Below are 26,844 nucleotides of genomic sequence, written 5' to 3' on the forward strand. Positions count from 1 at the left end.
GGACGTTCCAAAGAGTCTCATTGTGATACTGCTTTAAAAAAGTCGCAGGTATTATGGAAACGCTTCACAAATACAAAACCTTTCATGAATTAAAATAATAATAGAATTCAAAGAGAGTTGGAGCTGTCCTGTCAAAATGTGTTAAAGACCTCTCTTTCATAATAGCGGTCTATGGGGGGGACGCTCTATGGGCCACAGGAGATTGTTTCTTTGCCATACTACGAGTGGCCCCTGGGACGTATTAGCAGCAAGAGTGAGTGGTGGCCCCGTATCCTGCTCTCTTAATACATCCATGGTCAGTGGTGCAAGAAGAGCACATATTTATCAGCTCAGATTTACATTTAAAAATGCATTACCCATAAAACACCTAGCACAAAAGAGGTTCAGACAACTTTATGGAACATAACATTTGTCAAAAGGCAACATTATATGAAAAATTGTAAAGTGCCTCTGGTGTTAGAATGTGTTGCTTGGATGAGACAGTCTAATAATAGGGAATACTGCATTCTAAAATATTTACTTAAACTGCTTAATGTTGGTTCATGTAGAAAATACTGATAATTCAGACTGTAAACTCATGTTTACATTGTGAATATAATAACATTTACTTGGCAGCTTACCTCCTCCAGAAAGACAAGGAAGGTGACGTTGGTGCCCAGTGTGGCTGTCAGCGTTCCCTCTCTGGTGACCAAGTGGAGACCTTTGGGTGCTTGGATAGGACACTGCTGCCTCCTGGCTGTGTACTCCACACTGACTCCAGCTGTACAGTTATTCGAGACCACTTTCCTGTAGCTGGAGGAGGAAAAACACAGGAAGCTTTTAGGTGCAATGCTGAATTTTAATTTAAAATATTATCAACAGAATGTGCAGAGGTTACAGTGTTATGCCGAAAGATTTCTATATCGTGTCTCAGATGATGTCTTATGCAAGACGTGTCAATTCAAGCTCATTACATTCATACAGTCTTTTTTTCAAAATAAACTTCCGTCTTCACAGGTAACTCAGTTTCATTTAGGCAACAAAACTACTTAGTTAGATTTAGAGAAAGATCGTTATTTGGTGTTGAAATGTCTACTGAAGTATAAACGTTACGTGACGAACAAATCAACATTGACTTCTCGCTGCATACAGGGAACAAACAGCGGTCTGTCTCCTGGCTGTTTGTTTGACCCATCCACCTCCAGTCCCTCCCACCCTGTGTGTGCTTTAGCTGTCCTTAGACTTTTGTGGGATATCTATGAATTACAACGCATTATTTGTTCCGTAGGTATTGCTATGAATGCTGAATGAGACCAGCGTGACTAAAATGAACCAAGAATTTTCAAATGAATTCTGTTGAAATGAAGAGCTCTGGGGCGTTCATGGGTTTCATGAGCAGGTGGAGTCTGCACAGTTGTATTTTTTTAATCTACTGTAGATGTTCAAATGCCACATTCTCTCTGAGCACTTTAAGGACTTCTTGACCATGTTGGCTGAAGAATTTAAATTACCAAAAGCTCCTGAACATTGACTTTGAGGTGAGTTTGTTTTGTCAGAGAGTTCAATCTAGGAAAACCATACGTTGCACATTCTTACACTGAACAGGATGCATACTCTTTCATTCAGAGCTTTTTCAAACATGCCTAACAAACAATACTTAAACCACTGGTAGTGATGTGATCTACTGTGGGTGATGTGATATGATCTTCAGCCTGTCCTTGTCGTTGTTGAAGAAACTAATGAATGTACCCAGAGCTATTCAAATCAATTGCATTTTACCCAAAGCCTGTGAGTCACTCTGGAGAATATGTGTGCTGATTGTAGTCTGCACTCGTCTTGTGCTTACCCGGTGCTGTTAAGGAAAGTCATCCCTGTGGTGCAACTCCTGGACATCGTTGATGGATGGAACCAAAAGGCGGGGGTGCACTTGCCGTTGGTTCGTCTCTCGTAGCCATAATCACTGTAATGATCAGAGCAGACAAAAACAGAAAAAGTTATCCAATCGGAAAGCACGGAGGAAGCACTGAAAGACAAGACAGATGCCAAATATTCCTGAGGCTGTTTGGAAAAGTCAATTCTAAAATGAGAAACACTATTTCGAGTGCAGCACGTACTTTTAAAATGACCAATAATTCTGACAGACAAATCAATCAAAAGATAATAAAAAATATTCCAAGCTGAAAAAGATCCGAACGCTTTGTATTTCTGACATATTGGATATTGTTATTCTGATACAGAATTGTGGGGATAAAAGACATGTAAAATGAATGTCATTTTATCATCATAGAAGTTATAGCGACTATTTTGTGCATCTATAACGGTGCTTTCGAAACACAGCTCACACGTTGTTTTGTCCCACAAATTATATCAGGCAGAGCAGCGCTGTGTCCCCAAAATGATAGGGACAAATTGCCCCAATTAATGCAACATGCACACAGATGCAAAAGTGTTGTCATTGTTAATGAAAGCGATTAGGCTTGGTGATTTATAGTTTTATGGTGCTTATTCCAAGAGCTGCCTTACTCGAGAGACCTGCAGATTTGGGTCCAAAGCAAGAAGAAAAGCAACATTAATACTGCTGATGACTCAAAGAAAGCAGGTTAAAAAATGTATTCTCCGTAACTGCACTTGTAAAAGAAAGAGTCACTGGCAGCAGCTACCAAATCATCAGTGAATTATCATTTGTATTCAGGTGAAATCAATGACCAGTTTCTGTTAATGAATAAACAAACTAATGTATTCATTACACTGTTTGTTCTCTCTAGGTGTCAACGTGCGTGAGGAATGATGGCTTTAAACTGCTCACAGGTCTCACAGTAGGATTTGTATAGAGACGTGAGATTAGATAATCTATATTAAGTGTGTGAATTAGTTTTTTTTTAATCGACACACTTCTCAGATTTAGACATTTCTTACAGATCAGATTTACGACTAACTACTGTAAAAGTACAATTGAACACCACTCAAAGTTGCAGTTCCACAACAATGGCAGTGCACATTAAAACAATCAACTAAACTTTATCTTATTAAATTAATACATACTCGTATAAAGTAAAAGCTTTTCTGAATGTAAATTAATGTCAAAATCTGACGCTATATTATTAGGTAACTGGTCACAGTAAACAATGTCTTCATTTGATCTTCTCTGCACAATGAGGAGGCTGCACAGCTTAGAGTTCTATTGTGCCAAAGAACCATCAATGTGTCGCGGTCAGCCATGGCTTTTGTTTACGTTTGGCGTCCTGCACTTGGAACGCTTGGAGGTTCAGAAGCTGAAAATTACAACAGGGAAAAATCCTGACCTCCGAGTTGTCTGGAATGCAGCATGAGGTTTTACTTTACAACTTTAGTAGGAATCTAGGGGCTCAATGTTCGGTGCCACAGACAGGAGCTGCTGGTGAGAGAACCCCAAGAAAGTCTGAGTTTAATCTTCACAAAGCCATTCTGCTTCCTCTTTGTTTGAAGTTTTAATGGTAGCAGCATTCCAAAGTTTTATTTATAGACAGCGACTGTAAAGATAGGGGCTCACAAGAGACGGACTAAAAAAAGAACGGTAAAAATGGAGGAATCTGAGGCCAAGATACCCTGACCATTCCCCAACAGTACAGAGGGAATGCAAATGAAACTGAATATGGGATGGAAAAAAATTAAAGTATACTCACCATTCAAAGTCAGCCTCTGTACAATCACAGGGGCCCGACGTCATTGACACGGAGTACGTCTTTCCCATAACGCACCTGGACGTGGGCTTCAGCTTCTGGTAGATTCTTTTCACCCCCATGAGGCACGGCTCGCCCTGTGGGCCCGATTTCAGGAGCAAACCAGAAGGATAGAGTTTCAAAAAATGAGCTGCTTTTGCAACTTGCCACTATTAATAATTCACACGATGCAACCAAGCATGTGTGTGAAAGGCACCGTTGCCTTGCATTCCCGTTCAGTGAATATTTACGGCCTTGTGCTGTGTGGTGTTCTAAACTCAACAACTGTTCCTGCGTCGCGAGTGTCACTCTGGAGATTGTGCCGCTTGAGTTCTTTTTTAGAGATTTATTTTGTTTTTGGTGACATTGAGATGAACGAATAAGAAAAGCTGCCAGCACCCAATCCATTTTTAACCTAAAATCGATGCGTACAAAGTGAATATAAAATCAGCTGGATTACAAACAAGATGGGAAGAAGAGACCAGACTGTTTCCTCCATGCTACACTACTGCTCTGTTTTCATGGCCAGAACATTCTGTCTTTGTGCATTAGGTGTCAGTAGTGAGATGCTTAAGAGACCTGGCCGTATCCACGAATAGACTACCAGCTCCTGCAAATGTCCTCAACTTACCCAGTGGTCTTTAATAAACGCAAGCAATGTCCTCTGTTTTCAGGTGGTGTTTAGTTTATTCATGCAGCCTGCAGGACCTGCAGTACCTCTACATATAGGCAGGTTCCGCCTGTAATTTGCTTGGACTCTTCTCATCTTCCATGCTATATGTTTTGATCATCAGCCTGCTCTGAGCATATGGGTGTCTCAACCAATTACATAACGGGGCCATGAATAAAGGCTCGCTGGCTCAGCGTCAGCCCCAGCCAGGTTGAGGAGTTTTGGGGCAGGTTTAATGTATGCAGGGAGCTAAGAGTCGCTTCACTCAGAGCATCAGCAGATAAGGCTGCAAAATCTGCACAAGTGCTCTGGGAACCGAGAAACGTCCAGGTTTAGTCCACTCACTATGCTGGCAGGATAAAGCAGCCAGTGATCACACATTACCCTGAGGCTGCAGCCTGGATGTCCAGCTCAATCTAACGCCTGTATCAACCCAACCTTAAGAGGCAGAGAAGACTTTAGATGATTTCATTTTCCATGAAGGGATCGATACGTTATTTTGGAATAATAAACATTAAGTCCACACTTTAATCCTCTTTAAGGATTTGTAATTGAAGTGCATTTATACGCTAAGACTGCTGACATTAGACACATAGACTGTGTCTGAAATCAATCCCTTTATGTTACCTCGAGCACTATTTAATTTTCACAGTGTCAGGATTCTATGTGGACAATATAGAACCCTCAAAAACTCCCATGCAGAGCACAACGCTTTTGCTGTTGGTGTGGTTCAACACACTTAATCCCAACTCCTCAATTACTGGTATTTGGTCACTACCCCTTGGTATCGCAGATTGACGCACCAAGTACCCCTCTAGCGTTGATTTTGGTTCGGGGCAGCGTGTCAATATACTCTCGTTAGATGAATGGTGTCCTTTCAAAATAAAAATACATTTTCACAGAAAGTAGGGTTTCAGCAACACAACCACTTGAGTTGAGGAAACGATCACAGTTGACCTTAATTTCACTGATTAACGACTCTCGTGACCACCAAGTGACAAATCAGGTGACTCACAGGACCAACGATCATAACGAGTCACACGACTAATTACTGACGTTACTGACAAAAATAAACGTGTAATACGTTTTACACGAGACACGAACAGTGGTCCCCCATTTTAAAGTCCCGTGTTTGTTTGTTTTTTTCCGGTCTTTGTATGTCATCAAACCAAGCAGCATGACAAAGCGCCAGTATGTGACGCCCTAGGAATAAGAACAGCTGGCTTTGCTCAGTGTGGGGCTTCTAACATTGTAGTAGCACAAGAATAGTCATTGTTCCTTGATGTCACTGAATAGATATGAATAGGTCTTTTCTGTCTTTTTATGTAACAAAACACAAAGCTAGACGTAGTGTCTTTCTAACTCTGTAGAGAGATAAGATTAAGAAATGGGTTACTACTGAGGTTCTATTACCTTGAAACAATCCTTTCATAGATATATCTCTTCAGTGGTCCAATAATAAAGGTGATATTTGTACGTGTGCTGACTAGCGCCTATGCATTTAATTAGACCTCCATCACTTAATTAAGAATGGTGTGTGTTAATTGCAGTAGTTGTGTGCTATAATGAATTTACTAAGTGTGAATAGGGAACCTGTGTGGGTTAGTAAGTGTCAAACTACTAGTGAATTAGTTATGAGCAAGAGTGCACTTTAGAATGGGGAATATATTCTTGAGTTAGGAACACTTGACATCCTTACTTCTTATCAATAAACAGTAATTAGGATGGTTATTGAGGGAAAATGTAGTTAATGGCCTAGTGGTTGTAGAGTATGCATGCAGAAAAAGGCATTCATAAAGACTTTATATTTAAAAGAGCCAATGTGCTACTAATGTGCATAATAAGGCAGCTGGTAATATGTTCACATTCACATTAAGATGGGTTGTATAAACGGACGGATGAACATACATGGACAACCACAAAACATAGTTTTATATATATATATATATAGTGATAAACAAGTCTGTGCTGGCATGTACTGTACCTGGTTGTGTAGGTGCCACGTCTGATAATCCGCCTCTGTACACCTCCTGTTGAAGATGGACCTGAAGTCGATTTTCACCAGCTGCCACTCCGAGCGATGACTGACATGGCCGAATATCCTGGAGAATAGCCATGTACGCTTGTTATACACAAAACATGCTGCAGATATGCACCAACTAAATATATATAGATTAGGCTGGGTACATTCCAGGTTTTTCTTATTCTTAACAAATGCTACAAGAAAGCAGACCGCAGTGAGCCACAGTGTTGTACTGACTGGCACGTTCCTTCACCACCATGAACACACACGCTGTAGTTTATATAAGTGGATCCCACATACACACTCCTGCAGCCATGAATACTCACTAGAGCACAACATGTCCGTTGAACCACTGCTAAAAATAGACCCCAACAAATGCACTACAACAAGTTCTTTACTCCCAGTGGTGGACTATAACTTAGAATAACTAAGGCTGTAAACAGTGCTGCCTGTGTGACGTCACACAGTCGGCAGTTGGCTTTTTCAAAGTTTCATCTTCTGCAGTCATCGCTCTTTGCAACGTTTACTCACAACACTAGCGGAAACCAGAAAAAAAAGACTTGCTTTGCAAGTGAGTTGAATAGCGAGTCTGGCGCATTAGCTCCCGCATACCATCATGCAATTTTCACCAAAAAAATATGAAGTCTTTTCAAAGCTTTCCACACTTCAGGTTACTCCTGTTGGGTTAATCCAGCTGCTTTGGGAAATAGCTGAGCCTTTTTAGATGAAAAACTCAATCAGCTGAGGAAGACCGTAAATTGGAGACAGATGAAGGTTTTTAAGGATTGACATCTCTTTGGGATCGGGGTGAGTGCTACAGAGAGGGTATAGCTGGAGAGATGGACCGAGGGCTGGGTTATGCTAGAGAAGAATTAATTTGTATGACTTGTTGCCTTAACTCAGAAGTTGTAGGATGCAGCCCACCTACCCCCATCCTTCCACCAGACCGGTATTGGGGGAGGTTGTTTTTTTTAATCTGACAAGGAATTAATGGTTCAATGAGCGTACTGCAACTGAACACATTGTTGGTTTTGGACTTAACATGGGATTTGTTAACAGTACATTTATATACAAAAGTGACAGCCTTCCCCTTAAAGTCACAAACTGGAATATAAGGCCCGATCTGGCATCTTGACACCTTCCTTTTCTTTTTCGTATAGCAAGTTTGAACTGATGTTGTTTTTCTTGTGAAAGCTTAATCATAATAAATATCCACATATTCAATAGTCAAAAACAAAACAGAATCCAAGTTTATGAGACTAAATAAGATAAATATTCCATCTCCTGCTAAATTGAGTGGGTGTGTTTTCCTGCACTGACCCCTCTCACCATTCATACCCCAACATATTTATCACAATCAATACGTCAATTAGCTCTCGAGGCACCCGACCATGACAGGCACTTACTGTAAAAATGAGTACAAATTGATAAGAAAACAGTGCATGATGGTCTTTTGAAAACTAATGGTGTGTCTGCAGCTGAGAGGCTCCGTGCTGGAGGAACTTGTTCTCAGTGCCAACCTGCCAGCATCGTCTTTACACTGCCGCTTTTCCCGGGTCTCTATTTTGTTCTTGTCGAGACTATCGGCGGGCATTTTCCTATTCTCTCCCTCCCTCTCCGTCTCTCCAGCTGCGCCCTATCACTCTCCTGTAGAGCTGACTGCAGAGCCGACTGTCAGTCTCTCATGTATGGCAGGTGGCTTGAAACATTGATGTAATGGCTGCGCAAACCCTTTTGTGACACATCCCAAAGTCCTAAATCTCTGCTGCAATGTGGGAGTAGTGCTGTGCATACCACATGCACGCACTCCAGCTCTGGGCTATTCTACTGATAAATGTGAAAGAACACAGAAGGAATCTTCATGGTTCTGGTTTCTGAGGACACACTGAATGCTTAAAGGCTGCTAACTGCTCTTCCCACTTCTTAATGCTGTTAAAACTTCAGACCAAAGTTTCTTGTCGGTTTTCTCAGGCATTTTGTGATCATTTTCCTTCATGTTCTTCAAAATGGACAGTCACGCCGTCGCCGGCTCCCAAAGCATTGATCTCCTGTGATCATAATCTGGAGACAGACAGTTTTGATGTTGGGAAGACCTTGAGAGAAATCTTATTTATTCATGAAAAGGAAAACAGGCAGTCAGGAATCCTTAATCGAGCCGGCTTAGATATAGATGCATGGCAGATGAGAGCACACACAGACACACACACACACACACACACACACACTATTTGTTGTTGCTTTGATTGCTAGATTACCACGTTGACAAATCTCTGTCACTCACGTCATGATGAGAGTCTCCTCCCCAGGCTCTCCCAGCACCCCGTCCACGAACAGAGGCGTGTTGGTGAAGCTGTACTTGTTCCACTGGCGTCCTTCATCAAAGCTCAACCTGGGAACGCAAACAGACACTGCACAAGGCACCGACGCTGACCCAGCCCCCCGACTGCGAGCACAAGCTAATGACCCAGAGAGTAGCCTAACAACTTGATTTCATATACTGAGGCGCTCTGCTCACCGATCAGCCCAACTAGACTCATTATGGCTTCAAACACAGAAATGTGAAATTGAACAACATTTGCAAAAGCAGATTTCTCCATGACTGATGGGTTTATAACTACAATATGATCATCCCCCAGTTTGCCTTTGTTTGACTAACTTAAGACTCGGAGCTTCCTCTGAGGGAATTAGTCATGTTCTGACAAATGGCGTCTCCATCATAATGACTCACCACAGGTGTCGGATGGGAAGCGGAGTGTGCCTTATTGCGACTAAGGCTCCTCCTTGGTCGAGATACAACAGTGCATACTCCTCGTCAAAGATCTGCAGGGACAGAGAAGAGAGTGCTCACTCTGCAGTGGCTTGTTTTTCCGTGTATGTGTCCGACACCACCCATACTGAATAATTTGAGTAAACCAAGTAATAATACACCAAACAAACACCGTATACATCATTGTTAGAACTTCCTACATCAGCCTACACATTTTCATTGCCGTGTTTGATTAGAAACAAGCCACAAAAATTGGGTAGGTAGGTAAGGGGCACCCATGGGCACTGGAGGCAGGGACTGCATCATAGAACTCTTGAAATTTAGAATTTAGACCTTAAAAAGCTCTGGCTAGTGGATGCGGATTAAAAGGCTATATGATCAAATGAGGGAGAGTGAGTGAGGAGGAGGATATTTTTAGTGATAGCAGGTCAGTCAGTTCATGGTGCTCCATATGGTGAGTGGCTGTGATTCAATTGAGCACATCATTGGAAAAAATATTATAAGGTGCAAGTCTGTATTATTAATAACTAGTGCTGGGCAACGATTACAATATTTAATCGCGATTAATCGCATTGTTATGGCAAAGTTCAATAATGAATTCAAAAGTAGTGTATTGCGCATTTTTATTTTAAAAGTACTGCTATATGAACAAAAGGGCAATAACATTTGTTTCACGAGATGCAGGTAGCATGTTTTATACTTAATGTGAATATATCCTCTTGTTGTTATGTATATGTATTGTCTCTTGTCTTTCAATTAAAAATAAAAAATAAAAAATAAAAAATTATAATAAATTTAAAAAATGCGTTAACGCGCGATAAAATAATTGTCGGTGTTAATTAATGAATGCATTAATGCGAAATTAACACGTTAACTTGCCCAGCACTATTAATAACATAACATATTTGCTGTACATGTTTGTATATTAGCTGGAAGCTGATCTCAGCCAACAACATTGTCTTGACAATAAAGTCAAATTAAAATAAAAAAGTAATCACTGCTGAGAAATGAGTTATGTAAAAACACTGTAGCTGATGGGTAGCTGGGGTTAGAGACATTGGAGAAACCAGCAAGAGTTCACTAGATTTTGAAAGCCCCCACCCAAAAAAAAACAGTGCAGTGTTGTCAACTCTTCTCCAATTAAAAGTAGCTGCAACACTGACAGCCCGTACCTTCAGGCCTCCCTCTAAAGCCACTCCCCCCAAATTATCATTATGCACGTAAACAACAAACACGGTCGTTTTTATTACGCACAGCTGTTAAGATAGCAGCTAGTGGAAGACAGCGGTGACGAGCAATGAGATCATTTGTGCGGAATGAAATGATTGGATGGGCTTGTCCTGTGACATCCCAACACGGTCTCACTCGTCAAAAAAACATCAGTTGGTCAGTACCCCTTGGCATCTGATTCAGATGCACCGGGCTTTCAACAAACTCCAATCTTGATGTTTGCCTAAACCCAACTTCCTGTAAAGACTGAAGTTTATTTTGAAAAGACTCTATTCATGTCTCTGACGCTAGAGGTGAACGTAGAGCGTCATAGTCTGAAGTGTAGGGCAACTCACCAAGTGTTGGTATTTGACAGGCTGGGAGTGAGAATGTGTTTGACATCCACAGATAGGTTTTTTTTTTGTTTTTTTGTCAGAACATTTGATCCATTAATTGCTGTCGAAATGTAAAGAAGATTTCAACAAATGGAAAAAGAAGGTTTCTAAAATGCATTACCTACCCTCGCTTTAACAGTTGGTATCTAATAATAAATGGGTTTATTGAAAATGGCAGAATATGGCAGTACAGTCCGTATTATTACAATAAAAAAAGCACCCTCACCTGTCTCCATGTGTTTCCTGCATCCGAGGCGACGAACACACTGACATTACTGGTGGACAGCTCTGAGCCGATGGAGCCTGGAGGTGAGGCGGCAGACAGGCAGAGGACAAACTACAGTAAGTGGTTGAGTTGTTTATGATATAACGCAGACACAGGAAATGAATTCCATTTGAGATCAAATGAATCCCAAATTGTATAAAGAGCCTTCAGACCAGCAGTGGTAATACAGCAGGGGGCTCCAGCCTGCAGCTGCAGACTGGGGCTGTAATTACAGGGCTCCAGAAGATCAACTGTGCAGTGCGACATTTGCCCACACCCCTAAATTAACCAATAAATCCAGATTACTGTATTCGTCTTTCAGCATATTACGACAAGCTTTCCTAATGCTGCGCAGACTGCTGTAATTGCTTTAATTTATCCTGTAATTGGTGCCAGGTGGTTAAACGTAAGGCTGGAAAGTACTGTAAGTGTTTCAGAGGCATGGCTGTCCCCTTGAAATAATTAGCTTTACAATCCCTACATTTAGAGAATAACCTAACACCAGCTGAAAATCTCCATTTTGCTGACCTCTAGTGTATGATGTTCTCACTTCAATGTGGTGATGAAGAGGTTTAGTGTGTATGTGCAACCCACCACAAGTGAGTGATGTGCAGGTTGGTGTTAAGTTACTCTATAAAGACAAACTGAAGAAGTGTATTAGCTTGAACATAGCCCCTTCACATATTTACAAGACGACAATTCTCGCCTTGTGGTTGCATGCCTCCGCCAACCAGGCATGTTGCAGTTTACATCCAAGTTCGTCCAATATGTCGTGCCTTCATCCTTCTTTTATATTACACATTTGTGTGAAATTGTCATAATTAACATATGAATTCCCGAGTTATATCCAGTGACCTTTGAAGACCGAAATGTAATCACTTCATCCTTCAGTCCAGCTGGACATTTGTGCTCGTTCCCTCCAGATGCCCCTCAGATATCGGGAAGGGACGGACGGTCGGACAGATGACAGACAGACAAACGAAAAACATAATGCCTTAAAATGCATTCAAACACAGAGACTCAGCTGGGTCAGATCGATTTAATCCGGGCTCCTACTGTCTGCATGTCTGAGCGAGACACTGAATGCTGAGATGAAAGTTGCTCTCTGGGTGCTTCACAGCAGCCCACTGCTCCTGATGCTGAGGATGGCTTTAAAAGCAGAGGTCACGTTTCATGTATGTACCAGCATGTGTGTGATGACTGTAATAAAGTCTAAGATAAAGCTGTCGCAGTGGGCTAGAACTGTCAGTCATGATCATTCACTGTATTATATAAAAAAACTACAACCTATCCAGGCTCACATCAGACCATACACCCCTCGACTGAGCAGGGCTGACTCACATTAACACTCACATTCACACATTGTGAAAATTTGGAGTCCTCAAACCCAAAAAGTGTGTGCAATCAAAATGTCAGCTACAATCACCCCTTTCATAGAAAAACTGCATGGGGCCACTTCACAACAGGATTGAACGGCTGCCCGCTTCACCTGCTGCAGTAGGACAAAAAGAAGGTGTGTAATCCTCAAAGCGCCCGCAGAGGGTGCAATGCTCCCCATGTGCTGGGAAGCACCTTTGCTATTTGCTCGTCTTGTCAGTAGGTGGTAAATTAAGCACATAAAAACATGCAATTTTTTTTACAGTCTGAAGGTGTGCGCTCGAAAACAGCAAGATCTCAGACAGACGATAATACTGAATCCTAAATACGGTTTGTTTCGTTTAAATGATTTTCCCACCTCGGTCAGGACCTGCAGCTCGCTGTCTGAACATTTCATTTTTCTTTTTCCCTCTGCCATTGTTCTGCCTGCTGTGTTCTTGGCGCTAAGGCAACATGTATGCTTTGCCACATGGATAACTGCAATCTCAATTAGTAAATTCTCAGCTGATCTTTATTGACGTGTTTGAGCCGTGCTATCATAAGCGCAAAATCTTTTGTGAATCAGACGTTGAGATGGGACGGATAGCGGTTGCAAATGATGTGCAATTCGTAGTGCTACCAGCTATGACTTCTGACCTTGGTGAGTCAAGTTATATAATAAGCGATGGAAATTATGGTGAAAACTACCACAATTAGGCCCAGAATGTCAAAGTTTTTCTTCGTCGGCAACTCAAGTCAAAGCCACAATAAGACTGAGATGTGTTGGTTATCTTACAAGGTAATTATACCAGATTACCTCTCGCTTCTTTTGTTTTGGCCATTTCGTAGCTTGAATAATGGCAGAGCTCAAACTAAATCAGTCGATTGTTTTATTCACACATCCCTGAAACCTGTTTAATTCACAATGTTTCACTGAGGCCCAGACACCCGAGGCGTGTGCTGATGTGTTATTGACAGTGCTGGTCCATGCAGGAGTAAATATCACTGAGGTGTGAATTCACCAGAGGGGGCTGCTGATCTCATATTCCTCCGTTTCTTTGTTTTCTCTCCACTGAGTATTTGCTTCCTCACCACCTGCGTTCTCCAGAACAACAAGAGAGCATCGTTGTTCCCAAGGGCTAAAACAGGAGGATTATATGGTTTTTTGTTCTGTCATTTGCCCCTTTTCAAAGGTGAGGCGACACATGCATGTTGTCAGATGCCTGTGGGAGTTGTGTTCTGATGCTGAACAGCGACAAACTATTGGAAACAAAAGTAAAGAGCAAAAACCTGTACACAGACAAATGTAATTGCATAGAAGAATGCAGCATTTATGGCTACAGTGCTATATCGGCAACATCACGGCAGTGAAATGTTCAGAGCAGAGAGTTGAGCTGAATAAACCTTAAGCAAACTGACAATACACCATTTTAACAGGATGCATTCTCTTGACATTCGTTTGGAGTTTGACTTTCTTCAGCATATGCACATTCATTTATAATAGTTAATGCAAGTCTGTTTTAATTCAGTGCCTCAGAGACCAACAGGTTAGCTGGTGATCCCGGCAATATTACTGTCTTTAAGAGGCTGTAGCGGGCTCGGTTTTAAAGCTATTGACTATTTTTTTTAAATCTTGACCTAACTGTATAAAATGACCTGTTGTGACCAGTAGGATAATCACAGCCTCGTGACATTTTACAGCTACTAACACCAGACCGAGGGCATTCAGAGGATGTATGGCTTCCATAAGTATATTGACAAGGTGGGGGTTTCTGGGCCGTTTCCACAACATAAGTGCTCGCCATCTAATTGCCGAAAAATGCAATTGTTGCAGAAATCTCCAAATGTCAAAAGTTTTAGATTCCAAATCACAGCATGGATTTACAAATCATGGGAATGGACATCATAAGCCCATTCAGGCTCCCAGCTTTCTGATGATGTACACCAGGGGTCCCCAAATTTTTCCTGTGAGGGCCACATAACTTTTCCCTTCTCTGATGGGGGCCGGGGTCAGTTTGTAACAGAAAAAGTGTGACGATCGCAGGGGTGCCTAAATGTAAACATTTATTGTTTTCCAGAAAGCCACACATAACCAAATATTAATAACCCTTTCCGGGATCTTCACAGAAAAAAGTCAGGAAATAAATAACACTATTTGTGAAATAAATAATAACCAAATAACCCTCTCTGGGTTCTTCACAGAAAAAATAAAGTCGGGAAATATATAATAACACTATTTATGAAATAAATAATAACCAAATAACCCTCTCTGGGTTCTTCACAGAAAAAAAGTCCATTGAACATTAACTTTCTGTTGTGCCGTGCACAATCTTAACAGGTAAAAGTTTAGCTTAGTTGTCAGAGCAGAATCTCTTACTCAAATGACTCATATGAGCAGTCTCTCAAAGTTCTTGTGTTCCTTCCTTATAATCCTTTTGTAGGTTCCAGTAGGCTTGTAGACACCGCTGTTTGCAGCTCTCTCTCATCAACTTCCCTGTGAAAACCACAAAGCAAGCAGGCTGAGAAACCGAACTAAGTGGTACAGCACCTACACAGCACAATACATTTCACTACCAGTATGGTTGTGGAGATGGATTTTATCCCAGTAGATGTTATTATGATTAAATTTGTTTATACTCAGAATGACTCATTCAAGTCAGAAAAGTGAGCTTACCTATGTATGTTCATCAGTGTGAACTGTGGGCCTGCATCTGGCTGGTGAGAAGTTGAATGTCAGGTTCCATTCTAGTCACAGCCAGTCTCAAACACTGATGCAGATGTTCATCTGTCAATCTTGATCTCATCGGAGTTTTCAGGTGTTTCATGTGTGAAAAGGTTTGCTCGCAGATATACATGCTGCCAAAAAGTGTAAACATCTTCATTGCGTGTTTTTTTATGTTAGGGTACATATCGTTTCGGAGGGCGGCATAGAAGTCAATGAGACTGTTGGGCTTGAATGCGTCTTTCAGAACATCACAGATCTGTAACTCGGCCAACTCAAACTGATAAGAAGGCTGGGCTTCATCGATGTCGGCAAGAAAGGGGTTCTGGAAAAGACAGATTTCTTTTGCATTAACATGTAGTTGCTGGAATCGCACACCGAACTCCGCCTTCAACATTTCCAGTGCTTCCACACACTTTTCAGCTGGGAACGGGACCGCTGGGTTCTCTGCAGAGAGGTTTTGGGTAGCAGGGAGATGGATGAAGTTGTGATTTTTCACTTGTTCCAAAAGCAGCGCAAGTTTCACCTCAAATGCTTTTATGTGAGAATACATGTCGCAAATGAGTTTCCCCTGGCCTTGTAGCTGCAAGTTAAGGCTGTTCAGCAGTCTGTTAAAAATGCGAGGTACCATTTCCATTCTGGGTCGATCAGCTCTGGGACCGTTTTATCTTTTGAATGAAGAAATGCGTTAATTTCGGGTAGCAGCTCGTAAAAACGCCTCAAAACTCTGCCCCGGCTCAACCAACGGACCTCTATGTAGTACAGCACATCGCCGTGCGCAGACTCCAGTTCAGACAGGAATTGTTGGAACTGCCTGTGTTTCAGTCCCTTTGCTCTGATGAAGTTTATGCATGACACCACAACCTTCATGACAGAATCCCACTTCAACACTTTGCAGCACAGTGCTTGCTGGTGAATTAGGCAGTGGAATTGTATCGGGGCGGTGAGACCCCGTTTTTCCATCTCCCGGTTCATGCGTCCTATTAGACCACGAGACGCGCCCACCATACTAGGAGCCCCGTCAGTCGTGATGCTGGCAAGCTTTGACCAGTCTAGGTCCAACTCTTCCATGGTTTGGCATACTTTGCCGAAAATATCCTCCCCCGTTGTAGTCCCTTTGAGACTTTGGAGGGCTGCCAGCTCCTCGCACATCTCAAAGTTTGCGCTAACTCCACGAATAAAAATGAGCAGCTGCGCTGTGTCTTGCATGTCCGTGCTCTCATCCAGTGCTAATGGAAAAAAGTCAAATTCTTTCGTCTTCTGCTGCAGCTGGGCATATACATTACCCCCGATTTCTTCAATGCGTCTGGTGATTGTACTCGCCGACAGACTCACGGCATTAAATACATCTTTCTTCTCGGGACACAACTCTTCCGCGACAGCATTCAAACATTTCTTGACAAACTCTCCATCAGTGAAAGGTTTACCGCTGCTTGCTATCAGTTGAGCAACCCGAAAGCTGGCCCGAACGGATGACTGGTTCAGCTGAGCTTGGCGTACAAATGTATTCTGCTGAGCTAACAGTCCACTTTTTAGCTTTGAGAGTTTCTCTGCTTGCAAGTTATCATATTTGTCTTTGTGACGGGATTCATAGTGTCGGCGAAGATTGTATTCTTTGAATACCGCCACCGCCTCTTGACAGATGAGACAAACAGCCTTTTCTTTGCATTGAACAAAAAGATAATCGTTTGACCACTGCAGGTTAAATACCCTGCATTCTGAATCAATTTTTCTCTTACCTAACCTTTTCGCCATTATTCCGTTCTATTTGACAGGGGCTAGTCTAGGATTTGCGTGGCCAGACTGAAAAAAAATCAGAATGCCTCTCTGGTATTGTTCAGGGGGCCGGGCCAAATGTGGAGGCGGGCCGTATCCGGCCTGCGGGCCTTAGTTTGGGGGCCACTGATGTACACCATTTCTATGTGGCGTATACTGTTGACCTGCTATCCCTCCCTAAAGATCCCATGCCCCCTCCTAAGAAAGACAAAGGGCTGAAAAGTATACAAACTGTGAGCACCTGGTAGAGGTGTCAAAGACAACAACAATTGAGAATATTATATAATTACTTTGTAATAAACAGAAAAAAGCTCAGAAAGGGTTTCAACGAGGGGTTTGTTTTTTTTAAGAAAAAAACCCTCTGAACTGAAAGGAGACCAAGAAAAGAGAAACATGTTACTCAAAAGAGATTCCCTCTCACCTACCTGATGCTACAATGATCCCCGGCGCTGTGTCCCTGCTGGCTATGTTTCCAGATGTGTAGGGATTCGCAGACACGTGGAGATGGAGATGTAATGAACAGTATGGCTGCAGAGAAGAAAATCACAAACTCAGTTATCAAAACTATTATACCAAAGACCTTCAAAAGACGCTTCTGGAAGAAAGGCTGTTGCATCGACGTGGATGCACAACCCTCCCAAGTCGCGAGTTTCATCACAAACACCATTTCCCCATTGGCTGGTTCCACCATTAATTTTGATTGGGTTAACCTTTACCGACACAATTCTCATTACGACCCAGCAAAATGCCAGTAGTGCAGGCCATGTTGTGACGGGCTGTTTGGAGGTTTATTAAAACTCTGACATTTCCTGACAAATGACTGTATAATGTGGATAGATGGCGAGGCATGCCACAGAATCCCTAATTGGTTTATCAAAATAAAAAAGGTGAGTACTTTTCATATCAAGTCATGTTACAAACCATCAAATCGACACGGTCATCTTCGTCTGGCTTCTTCTCATTCAGGTACACAGAATAGTGGGCGACTGTGGCTAAGTGGAGAGCGGGGCCGTCCTTCAATCAGAGGATTGGCGGTTCGATCCCCGGCTCTGGCTCCGCTAGTCGCATGTCGATGTGTCCTTGAGCAAGACATTTAGCTCCCGTAGCTGTGCCTACGGTGTGATAGGATCTGAATTGCTTTGGATAAATAAAAGCATCTGCTAAATGACTGTAATGTAGTATAGAAGAGGGAGATGGCAGTGGGTGGGCTTCACTGACAAAACACCACATCCGTAGTTAAAAAGATATGCAGTGAGAATCCTTACTCTGACTGTCCCGCCTTGGCCTTTGAGTGAAAGCTAGACTAGACTATGAGAAGCAACTTTCAAGGTCTTTCCGGAAGAACGAAACGTCTGCTTTTCTGTCTGACACCTCTTTGTCTTTGTTTTTTAAATGGGAGGTCAGCTTATTGGACTGAATCAAAATGGCTGACCTTTCGTCTCAGCAGCCTCAGAGCACTCAGCTTTGACGGGCGCTGCTCTTTCTGAGCTCGGCCTCTCATTGCTGCTGGGATCAGTCAACTCCTGTCAAGGCCTCTCTTTGATGGAAGCACACACACATACATAACCATGTATGAACGCAGCAGAACGCTTGTAGATACGAAGACACTCACTAGCACACAGTGAATGCTGTTGCCCCTCAGGTCTTTGCTGGGCGCCTGCAGTAAACTCCAGTCTCTGCCTCTGTTGTAGGTGATGTGCGTCTTCACTTGGTTCTCCGTCTTTCTGTTGGCGAGGAACATCCCCTTTATTCCCGCTACCTGGGGAATCAGAAAGAGAACAGCTCACAACTGCAAATGAAAACAGATGCACACGTCATACGCCCAAAATATTTTATTATTGTACTTCCATATATCCGAGTCTTGTTGCAGAAAATGTATGCAAAGACTGCAAAGCAAATCACATGCCCTGGGGCGTTGTAGCGAAGCACGCCTACCTCTTCTGTATTCCCAACAAAAACAAACATTGAGTGGAGAATGATTGACTGTCTGGGGACTTTTCAGTCATCAATGTGTGCCTTAAATTAATCTGACTCCTTGTTGGAAGCCCCTAGGAATCAGTGGCAGTCGCATCAGGCGATGAAAGTTCACTTTAGTAATTGACTGATACTTCAATCTCCCTTGGAGGAGAGATTTAGCATATCCTATATTTTGGGTGGCGACCCCAATCAAGACAGTAGATTTGATTATATCGCCGAGGCCACAGCAAGACACCTGCAGCATCATCAACAGCTTAATTATCTGATTCAGATATATAGTTTGTACAGATGTTTGGCTATGGCTTTAAATGTTGTACATGCATGCATACAAGAGCCTCAACATTAGCCCCTAGCACACTTCTTTTTCTTTTTGGATTAGGTGCATTTTGCAAAGTAATATCTGCAGTTATTCATCAAAGAAAGAAATAATCTCAGCCTCCAAAAAATCCATATCCCTGGCACAATCCCCTCTTGCCTTTGTTGATGTCAGCACTTTGAAGCTACTTCGTATTCACACAATGTGCTCTGAAGACTGTTGGCCTAGAGCAGTAGGGGCTGTTTCCAAAATGACAAAACATCATCTCTACCTCCTAGCTCTAAAATATTGATCAGTGTTCATAATAAACTTGTAGGCTGAGCTCTCATCAAGCAGGCCTTTATTTGATACCGTTACCTAAAAAAGAAAAAAATGGCCAAAATGAATACTGCAGACTTGGGGGTGGAGTGGGGTATGGGGTAGACCTCATGTACGGCATACCAATGGAAGACTGGAGCAGAGTCAACAAAAAAAGAAGTCCACTTGTCCACACCAGTCTATGCAGCCTATGCAGAGCCCCCCCCGAGGTCGAGTGGACTGACTCGAGTGAGAATCTTCAAGCTTCGGGCTGAAGAGTTTAGCTCTTGAATTCAAAAAATGATGTCGACATCATTCTGCAAAAAACGTGCATTCGTCAAGGCTCCGTCTTCAATATATATATATAAATAAATAGGCTACTGTAATAAACAAGTGCCCTATCCCCAAGGTATGTCTCCACAATCAGGAAGTCACTGCGGGACTAACAAAGGACTATCTTATCTCTTATCTGAAGTGAAAATCATGAATTTTGGGGACAATCTGATCCTGCTGCCCCCCACAGCAAAGCCTGGACCTGATGGAGCAGTACTGTCAGACCTGAGCCCCGACAGACCCCAAAAAGAATAAAATAATCTTTACCAAAATAGGATCAAAATTTTAGAATGTTCAACCAAAGAAAAAAAAAAGTGGAGAACTACACAGACTATAATAAACTAGGTTTAGAAATAAATTCAACGAGACACTTTAATGAGGCCCAGACCATGCTGGAGGGATTAAATATCTCATTTCTGGGTCCCCCAAGAAGAGCTGGATAATGTAGAGAGGGACATCTGGAATACCCTGCTTAGCCTGCTGCGGATAAGGAAGGAAGGATGGATGGAAGGATGGATGGATGTTTACCTCGTAGAGGTCGACCATGACGTTGCCCTCAGGGCCCATGCTGCTGACCACATTCTCCAGAGCCAGGGTGTAGTAGACCCCCGACGTGTCCGACACGTACAGGTTGTAGGTTTCATTCTGGTTCCACTCCTGTACCGCTGCAACCACTCGGTTTTCATCCGTACTTATCACATGCAGGTCCTGAAAGAGAGGCAAAGTTAACACCAGTATGATAGATAATAAATACATCAGTAGCAGTGATTGATATTTCTTGTTAATGTTCCCTTTGGTCCCGTTTTTGTTTTTAGGTGCAGGCTTCGTGACTTTTAGCTGCGACCAGCAGCTCCATAACTCACTCTGTTGATCCAAAAAATACCTCCAATTTTCGCCATAGGAGTCTGCAATTTGGCATATAGGTCAAGTGTGTGGGTACGGCTTGTAAATAATATCTCTCTTTTAAGTCTTGCCTCATTACACAATATATATCTTAATATTTTCATATTTTCTAAAAAAAAGATTTGAAAACAGAGGGGGTGTACTGACATTTAGAAGTTAGATTCCGAGTGTATTCTTTATTAAGTTCAACTAACTATTCACACAATTGAAGTTTTGAATTAGGATTTTCGGCTTCTCCTGAACTCAACATGTATAAAATTCTTGTATGTATATGTAAAAAACTTAGACTTAGGAGACTTCCAAATAAGCAGAATGCTTATTTGGAATGTATTATTTGTAAATAATTCACGATAGATTTTCTGTCGGGGGAACAAATTTTGGGGGAAACAAATTTTGTTTTTTTAATGTATTAATTTCTAAAATTAATAGAATAAATAAGCACTTAACCTGTTACCACTCCAGTAAAATTTGCCTAAAACACCTATCCAAGGCATACCCAAAGTAAATTGAAAGCTGTTCTTGAACCATTTGGAGTACATGCATGGTTTTGGTCTCTTTTGGAAGGTAACACTCTGATGTTTTTCACTGTAAGTGCTACTGGCATTGAGTAATAGAAGTTTAAACACACTGAAGTAGAAGGTTTTTATTTCCGCCTGAATATTTTTTTGCAAACGGACGCCTGCAGATGACTATAGCTGGGACTTATTAGCTGGGACCACAGCATGAAGCCTTACCTAGTCCAAGTTCAAATTTGATAACAATACCACAGTAAATTCATATTTTACACATGTTTTTCTAAGGGTATGTCTAGGCGTTTTCCAAAAAAGGACATTTGGAGACCCATGGTCACATACCTAGGCTGTGTAAAAGTGTGTATTCATAATTCAAACTAAAGCTTATTTATATCGATATACAGTAATCTATAAGTTCTTTTGCCATTATTCACTTTCCTAAAGTCTCCAAAATCACACTTTTTATTTTACGCACGGATGCAGGGACCTGACTCGCGGTTACGCAGTGACTTCCGTGTTGTGGCTCTAAATCTACCCACTGAAGCTGTATACCGTCTTTTTTTAAATTTCATTGGCTATACGAAGCGTCAGTCATCAGAACGATCGGTTGCAATTGGCTCGAGCTTTACACGAAAGAAGAGGGGCAGGCATTTTCATTCAACGCGGACTCTCGTTGGCTATTGTAGGCTGTGGACAGGACGTGGAAGCTCCTAATAGGTCAAGTGAGGTGTCAATCGAAAGGACAGAGTGCAGCCGCCATTTTGAGACCCAGAGACAATGTGAATCGGAGTTATGTTGGAAAATACATAAATAATTAGGCATATCTGCCGGTAATTTGAAATGATGCAACACCAGCCCGCGGGTATTTATGGACGTAATAATGTGTTTTGGACTAAATATTTTACTGGATTGGATCGTCTGGACCTTTGGCAATGTAACAAGACCATTTTTGTTGGAATATTATCGATGGGTGGAATACTATGAGGCTTCATTGGGGAGTTGCCTCAATTTTGTAATTGTTTGTTTGTTGGTTGGTGGTCTGACAGAGGCCTTGATTGTACCTGCTGTTGTGATTGTATCTTGAAAGGGTTTGCATAAATCAAATCACAAGAATCTTAGCTTTCCAAAGATATGTCGCATCAGTACCTACCTATACATAACACTTGTGTACATAACACAGGTGTACAGTTAACATTCCAAAAAAGGTGGGCGGGCCAGTGTTAACAGGTTTCATTTGTAGTTGACATTTATAAACGTTTGAATTTGCTTCTTATAATCATGTTTTTGATTGTGTCTCAATGACAAACACCGATTGTAAAGATTTTTTAACACTCTCGTTGGGTTTAATCATATTCAATAATCCGAACTGTTACATCCTCTCTATTCACCCATTTTAATAAGAGGATACTTCAATCATTATCACTACGTCAGGCTTATTGGACAGAGATTATGCAGTTGAGGCCATGCTCTTGTGCTTCATCTACCTCTGGCTGTGCCAATAACACCTTGCAATGAGCCGACAGCAACCGGGGCGCCCAGGGCTTGACTGAATAAAACATGTCTAATTGTCAATGGGGATGTGACAAGTGAGGCCATGCGCACACGGAGCAGCACGGAATAACAATTGTGAAAAACACTGTGAGTTACTTTTGGCCTTGATTTGCCCATAAATAACAAAGGAAGAGTGTCACGCAGCGCCAGCGATGAACTGGCACCTCACTACATCTCTAGCCCACATACCAAACAGAGCTGAAAGCATATTATGTGCTTTTGCATGCAGACAACTACAAAACAACAAACTGCACCACTACCAACTCAATTTCAATTGAATTTGTTTCAAATATTATCGGTGACCCATGATAAGATATGGACTCTTACCAAAGATCAATCCATTATTTTTTAATCACACAATTAGAATGTTGTCAGCCGATTGAAGAGGCGTTATCAATGGTTATCATCATTCTAATGCTTCAGACGGTGAATTGAAAGAACATGACTTCAGGTTCAGTCAACGAAACTGCTTGGTTCGATTTAGGAAAAGATTGTAGTTTGGTTTAAAAGACGTTGTTACATAATGTATGTACGTGGAGTTAGTTAAGTATGTGATTTACATTCCAAAAGTACAGTCAAATAAGTCAATGTTGACTTTTGGTTTCAAATGGGACACAAAAAGCTGTCCCATGGGTGAAAGTCCATTTACCCATCCTCCTCCAAACACGTGAACGTGAATGGACTCCCTCCATTGCTCCCGTCATAATAACTACCATTAAATCGCTGGATAACATTTGAAGCAGGTGGTTAATCATCAAGATCTCGTGCATATCTGTTAATTGAATTTGAATCAGGCAGTATATTTGTTACCTTGGGAAGTGTGTACTTGGGCAGCTTCATTGGTGTAAAGACATCCCTTTTAGCAGACACATAGTAGATCGGCCTCCCTGCGGCTGACACCTTAAGGTGATGAAATCGTTGAGTGAAAACATTTTGGAGACACGTCAAATAAAAAACAGACCAAGCATTTTTCACCACTACGGAGACACACAGCTGCACTAATAGCACTCTCTGAGAATGACCTTGAAAAATGTCTCATACGCGGCTCGAAAGCTTTTCACTGAGCAAACTGGACAATTACCTACCTGGACAAAGACATACTCATCTTGTACCACCAGAGAATTGGGGTCAATGTAGCCGGGGAATGGTTTGCCCTTGTTGGCATCGGTGCAGTTCTGCAGCTTGCAGGTGACATACAGCGCCTCTGCTCCCACGCACAAAGACACACACATACACACACGTCAAGTCATGGCATCAGCGACCGTATTAGCCAATGAAGAAAAGGCAGCCTTCATCCAGAGCCAAGCAGCCTTCTTTGTGGCTTCCTGCATTACACGTGTCAATAAAGTGGTCCCAGTCGGAGGGTGAGACAGATAACCACAGAGGCCAATTGCTTTCCTTGCCTTCAATTGCGGCGCCGGCAGAGAGCCTGTCCCCGCATGTTAGCCTCTGCCAAATATATGTCAGCTTCGTTCACAAGCGCATGATCAATAGTCTCTGGCTGCGTGACTGCAATTTCTGACACGACTGATGTTTGTTATGTGTGTTCGTATGATTGGTACTTTAAAGCTACAGAACATTATTTTAGTCCTGTACAAACATTTGCTCTGCTCAAACTAAGAGACATTAGATATTGCCATACAGACGTCAAGAACTTAAAGGTTACCATGCGTTAAGGATCAAATGTCTAGAAATGGTAGACATGTTCATTTGACTGTAAAGTGTATATTTACAGGGACTGTTGCATAAACCAAGCAGCTCATAAATATTAAAGTTGAACGCAAGAAGAGGTTGACAAAAAAAATAAATGGCACCAAAGAAGCTTGAGTTTTATTTCTCTCCACAGGCGTAGGTTGCTGCTTCCGAAAAGAAGCTGATATGGAACCATGGTTGCAAAAAGTTATAAGAGACTTTCTGTGTCCGCTGGAGATAGGGAAGTTTGTCCTGAAGCTTGCTGCTGTATTTATACTCTGCTCTCTGAGTATGACTACAAACACTCACAGCTGAATGAAGCACAGAGTTCTCCGTCAGCAACTGGGAGGGTGGAGGGGTCGGATTGGAATCGGACCTATCAGTGGGATTCCCCTTTATAACAGTTTATCATATTTATAGCAAATGAATGATTTCTTAAAGTTTAAAATTGCGCTGACATTTAATGTCAAATAAATAATGAAATGACAAATAATGGGGCAAATAAACAAAAAAATTGACGAAGTAAGCAAGTCAAATCAAATACTCTATAGGAACTCATAATATCCCAGTGTTCATTGTCATTCAGGAGGACGAGTGATATTTCTCTTTTCCAACGCAAGCTCCACTGAGCTAAATCACTTGCTTTTTAAAAGCATTCTAATAAATGCATTACTTTTCACTCTATGGCTATTGTCTGTCCCAAGACTCGGCCATTTCCGATGTCCCCCTGCATCACCCTTCAGCAGCATTGTCCACACACAACTCCCAATTCTTCTCTACTTCAGCACAATGTTCATACAGTGCAAAGACAGGAGAAAGCGGAGCGCTGAACACGGAATTCCATTACTCACGTCCTTCAGAGATGCTGGTTTCCAGGTGAATTAAGCCCGGCTCTTTGTCCAAACCCATTTTTGACCTGAAAGGCAGACAAATGTGTTTCAGGAACATCACCATTAGTCTTTAGCCTTCAGGCAGATGCCACCCACTGTAGCTGCTGTCTGACCTGATAGATTGCACACTGCAAAGTCGCACAAATGTATAACTACAAAGAGGTTGAGTCATGTGCTATGACAGTTGTGGTAAACATCAGCAGGAGTTGGGTGGAAGAATTGCCTTGTCTGCATTGTGGATGAGAGTCTAAAGTGTGACGAAAAAGGACCTCAGGTTTACTGTGTGATATAAATGTGTAGAGCCCCCAGATCGGATGGAGGAAGAGGTTTCCTGGCATCATTAGGAGAGGAAAAGCCATTGATTTTCTCTCTACAGTAGGGAATAACATATAATCATTAGGGCATTAAATATGTATTAAAAAGACTGGGGGATCACAGGGGAAGCAAAGACAGCACACACATGGAGGGAGAACAGGGATTGTGGAGAGAGACAGGGGGGGGGGCAGAGAATGAGTCCACAGGTAGCACACACCTAAACAGAGAGAGAGATAAAAGGGGACCGTGAGAGACCACCATAGCATTAGACGCATTGGTAATTACACTGATGATTTTCTCATCCAAACCCCATTTCCACTTTGACTGAATAATCCCCTCAGCTACTCAAGAACAGGGTGAGGCAGGCAGAGAAAAACTCTTCTAGTTAGTGGAGCTTCATGGTTTTGTTTAAACTTTACCTCTAAGCGGTGGGAAGCAAAGCTCAGCTTCTACGTTGCCGGCCCACTGCAGCGGCTCTGTGCTCGTGTGACACGAGCTCGGACAGCTGTGTGGTCTCTGAGGACACTAGACGTCAGAACAAGTGGAGCTGAGCTGTTGCTTAGCTAAAAAATATCCCATTCAGGCAGCTCCAGATGTTTTTATAGCGATTGGTAATGTCATATGCAAAACACTTCACGGCTGTACTAGCTAAGCTCACAAAGTGATTATAGCTGAATGCGGTGGAATTGAGAATGCCGTTTGTTCAAATCTGCACCGACCTGCGCCGTGTGACCGAGTGCTGGTCATGTTGATTAAATGAGCTGACTACTCTTCATCTCCTTCACATGCTTGGTGGCCACATGTCCACCGGCCATAAGCTCCCTCTGCAGCCTCATTACCAGGACTACCACCACAGCTACGGCACAGTATGCGTCCCAAAATAGAACTCTGACAGCTTCTGCAGCATCAGCCCTCCAGGCTCCCTTCACTCCTGGCTGCCCAGCTTGTTACTACCCTGACAGTTTATAGAGGTGAAAGCTTTTTGTTACAGTTAGTTACTGTGTAGAGGCCAGACATGCTAGATACCGCTGAGCTGGACCTGACACCTGTGACCTGATGACGACAAGACCATGTAGCTGAGGAGAGGACGGGAGAGCAGTGGGGCTGCACAATTCATCGAATATGAATCATAATTTTTGCTTTGACCACTCAAAGTGCTTTAACACTACATTTCATCATTCACCCATTCACACCCATC

General features: G+C 42.2%; 1 protein-coding gene across 4 annotated transcripts in view; it reads right to left on the reverse strand.

The window, feature by feature from the left end:
• sorcs1 (sortilin-related VPS10 domain containing receptor 1) overlaps positions 1-26,844 on the reverse strand; it is a 152,301-nt gene that overhangs the window by 18,072 nt on the left and 107,385 nt on the right. For all 4 annotated transcript variants that reach the window (XM_031867137.1, XM_031867136.1, XM_031867138.1 and 1 more), the window contains exons 6-18: positions 25,293-25,357; positions 23,835-23,953; positions 23,560-23,649; positions 20,312-20,491; positions 18,473-18,619; positions 17,286-17,388; positions 10,968-11,044; positions 9,099-9,190; positions 8,652-8,759; positions 6,332-6,449; positions 3,642-3,775; positions 1,826-1,939; positions 621-792 (exon numbers count right to left, since the gene is read on the reverse strand). In XM_031867137.1, coding sequence (XP_031722997.1) covers positions 621-792; positions 1,826-1,939; positions 3,642-3,775; positions 6,332-6,449; positions 8,652-8,759; positions 9,099-9,190; positions 10,968-11,044; positions 17,286-17,388; positions 18,473-18,619; positions 20,312-20,491; positions 23,560-23,649; positions 23,835-23,953; positions 25,293-25,357 — 1,519 coding nt within the window. The remainder of the gene's footprint in view (positions 1-620; positions 793-1,825; positions 1,940-3,641; positions 3,776-6,331; positions 6,450-8,651; positions 8,760-9,098; positions 9,191-10,967; positions 11,045-17,285; positions 17,389-18,472; positions 18,620-20,311; positions 20,492-23,559; positions 23,650-23,834; positions 23,954-25,292; positions 25,358-26,844) is intronic.

The sequence above is a fragment of the Anarrhichthys ocellatus genome, unplaced genomic scaffold (assembly GCF_004355925.1).
Source record: "Anarrhichthys ocellatus isolate YVR2014 unplaced genomic scaffold, GSC_Weel_1.0 scaffold38, whole genome shotgun sequence".
Taxonomy (NCBI): Eukaryota; Metazoa; Chordata; class Actinopteri; order Perciformes; family Anarhichadidae; genus Anarrhichthys; species Anarrhichthys ocellatus.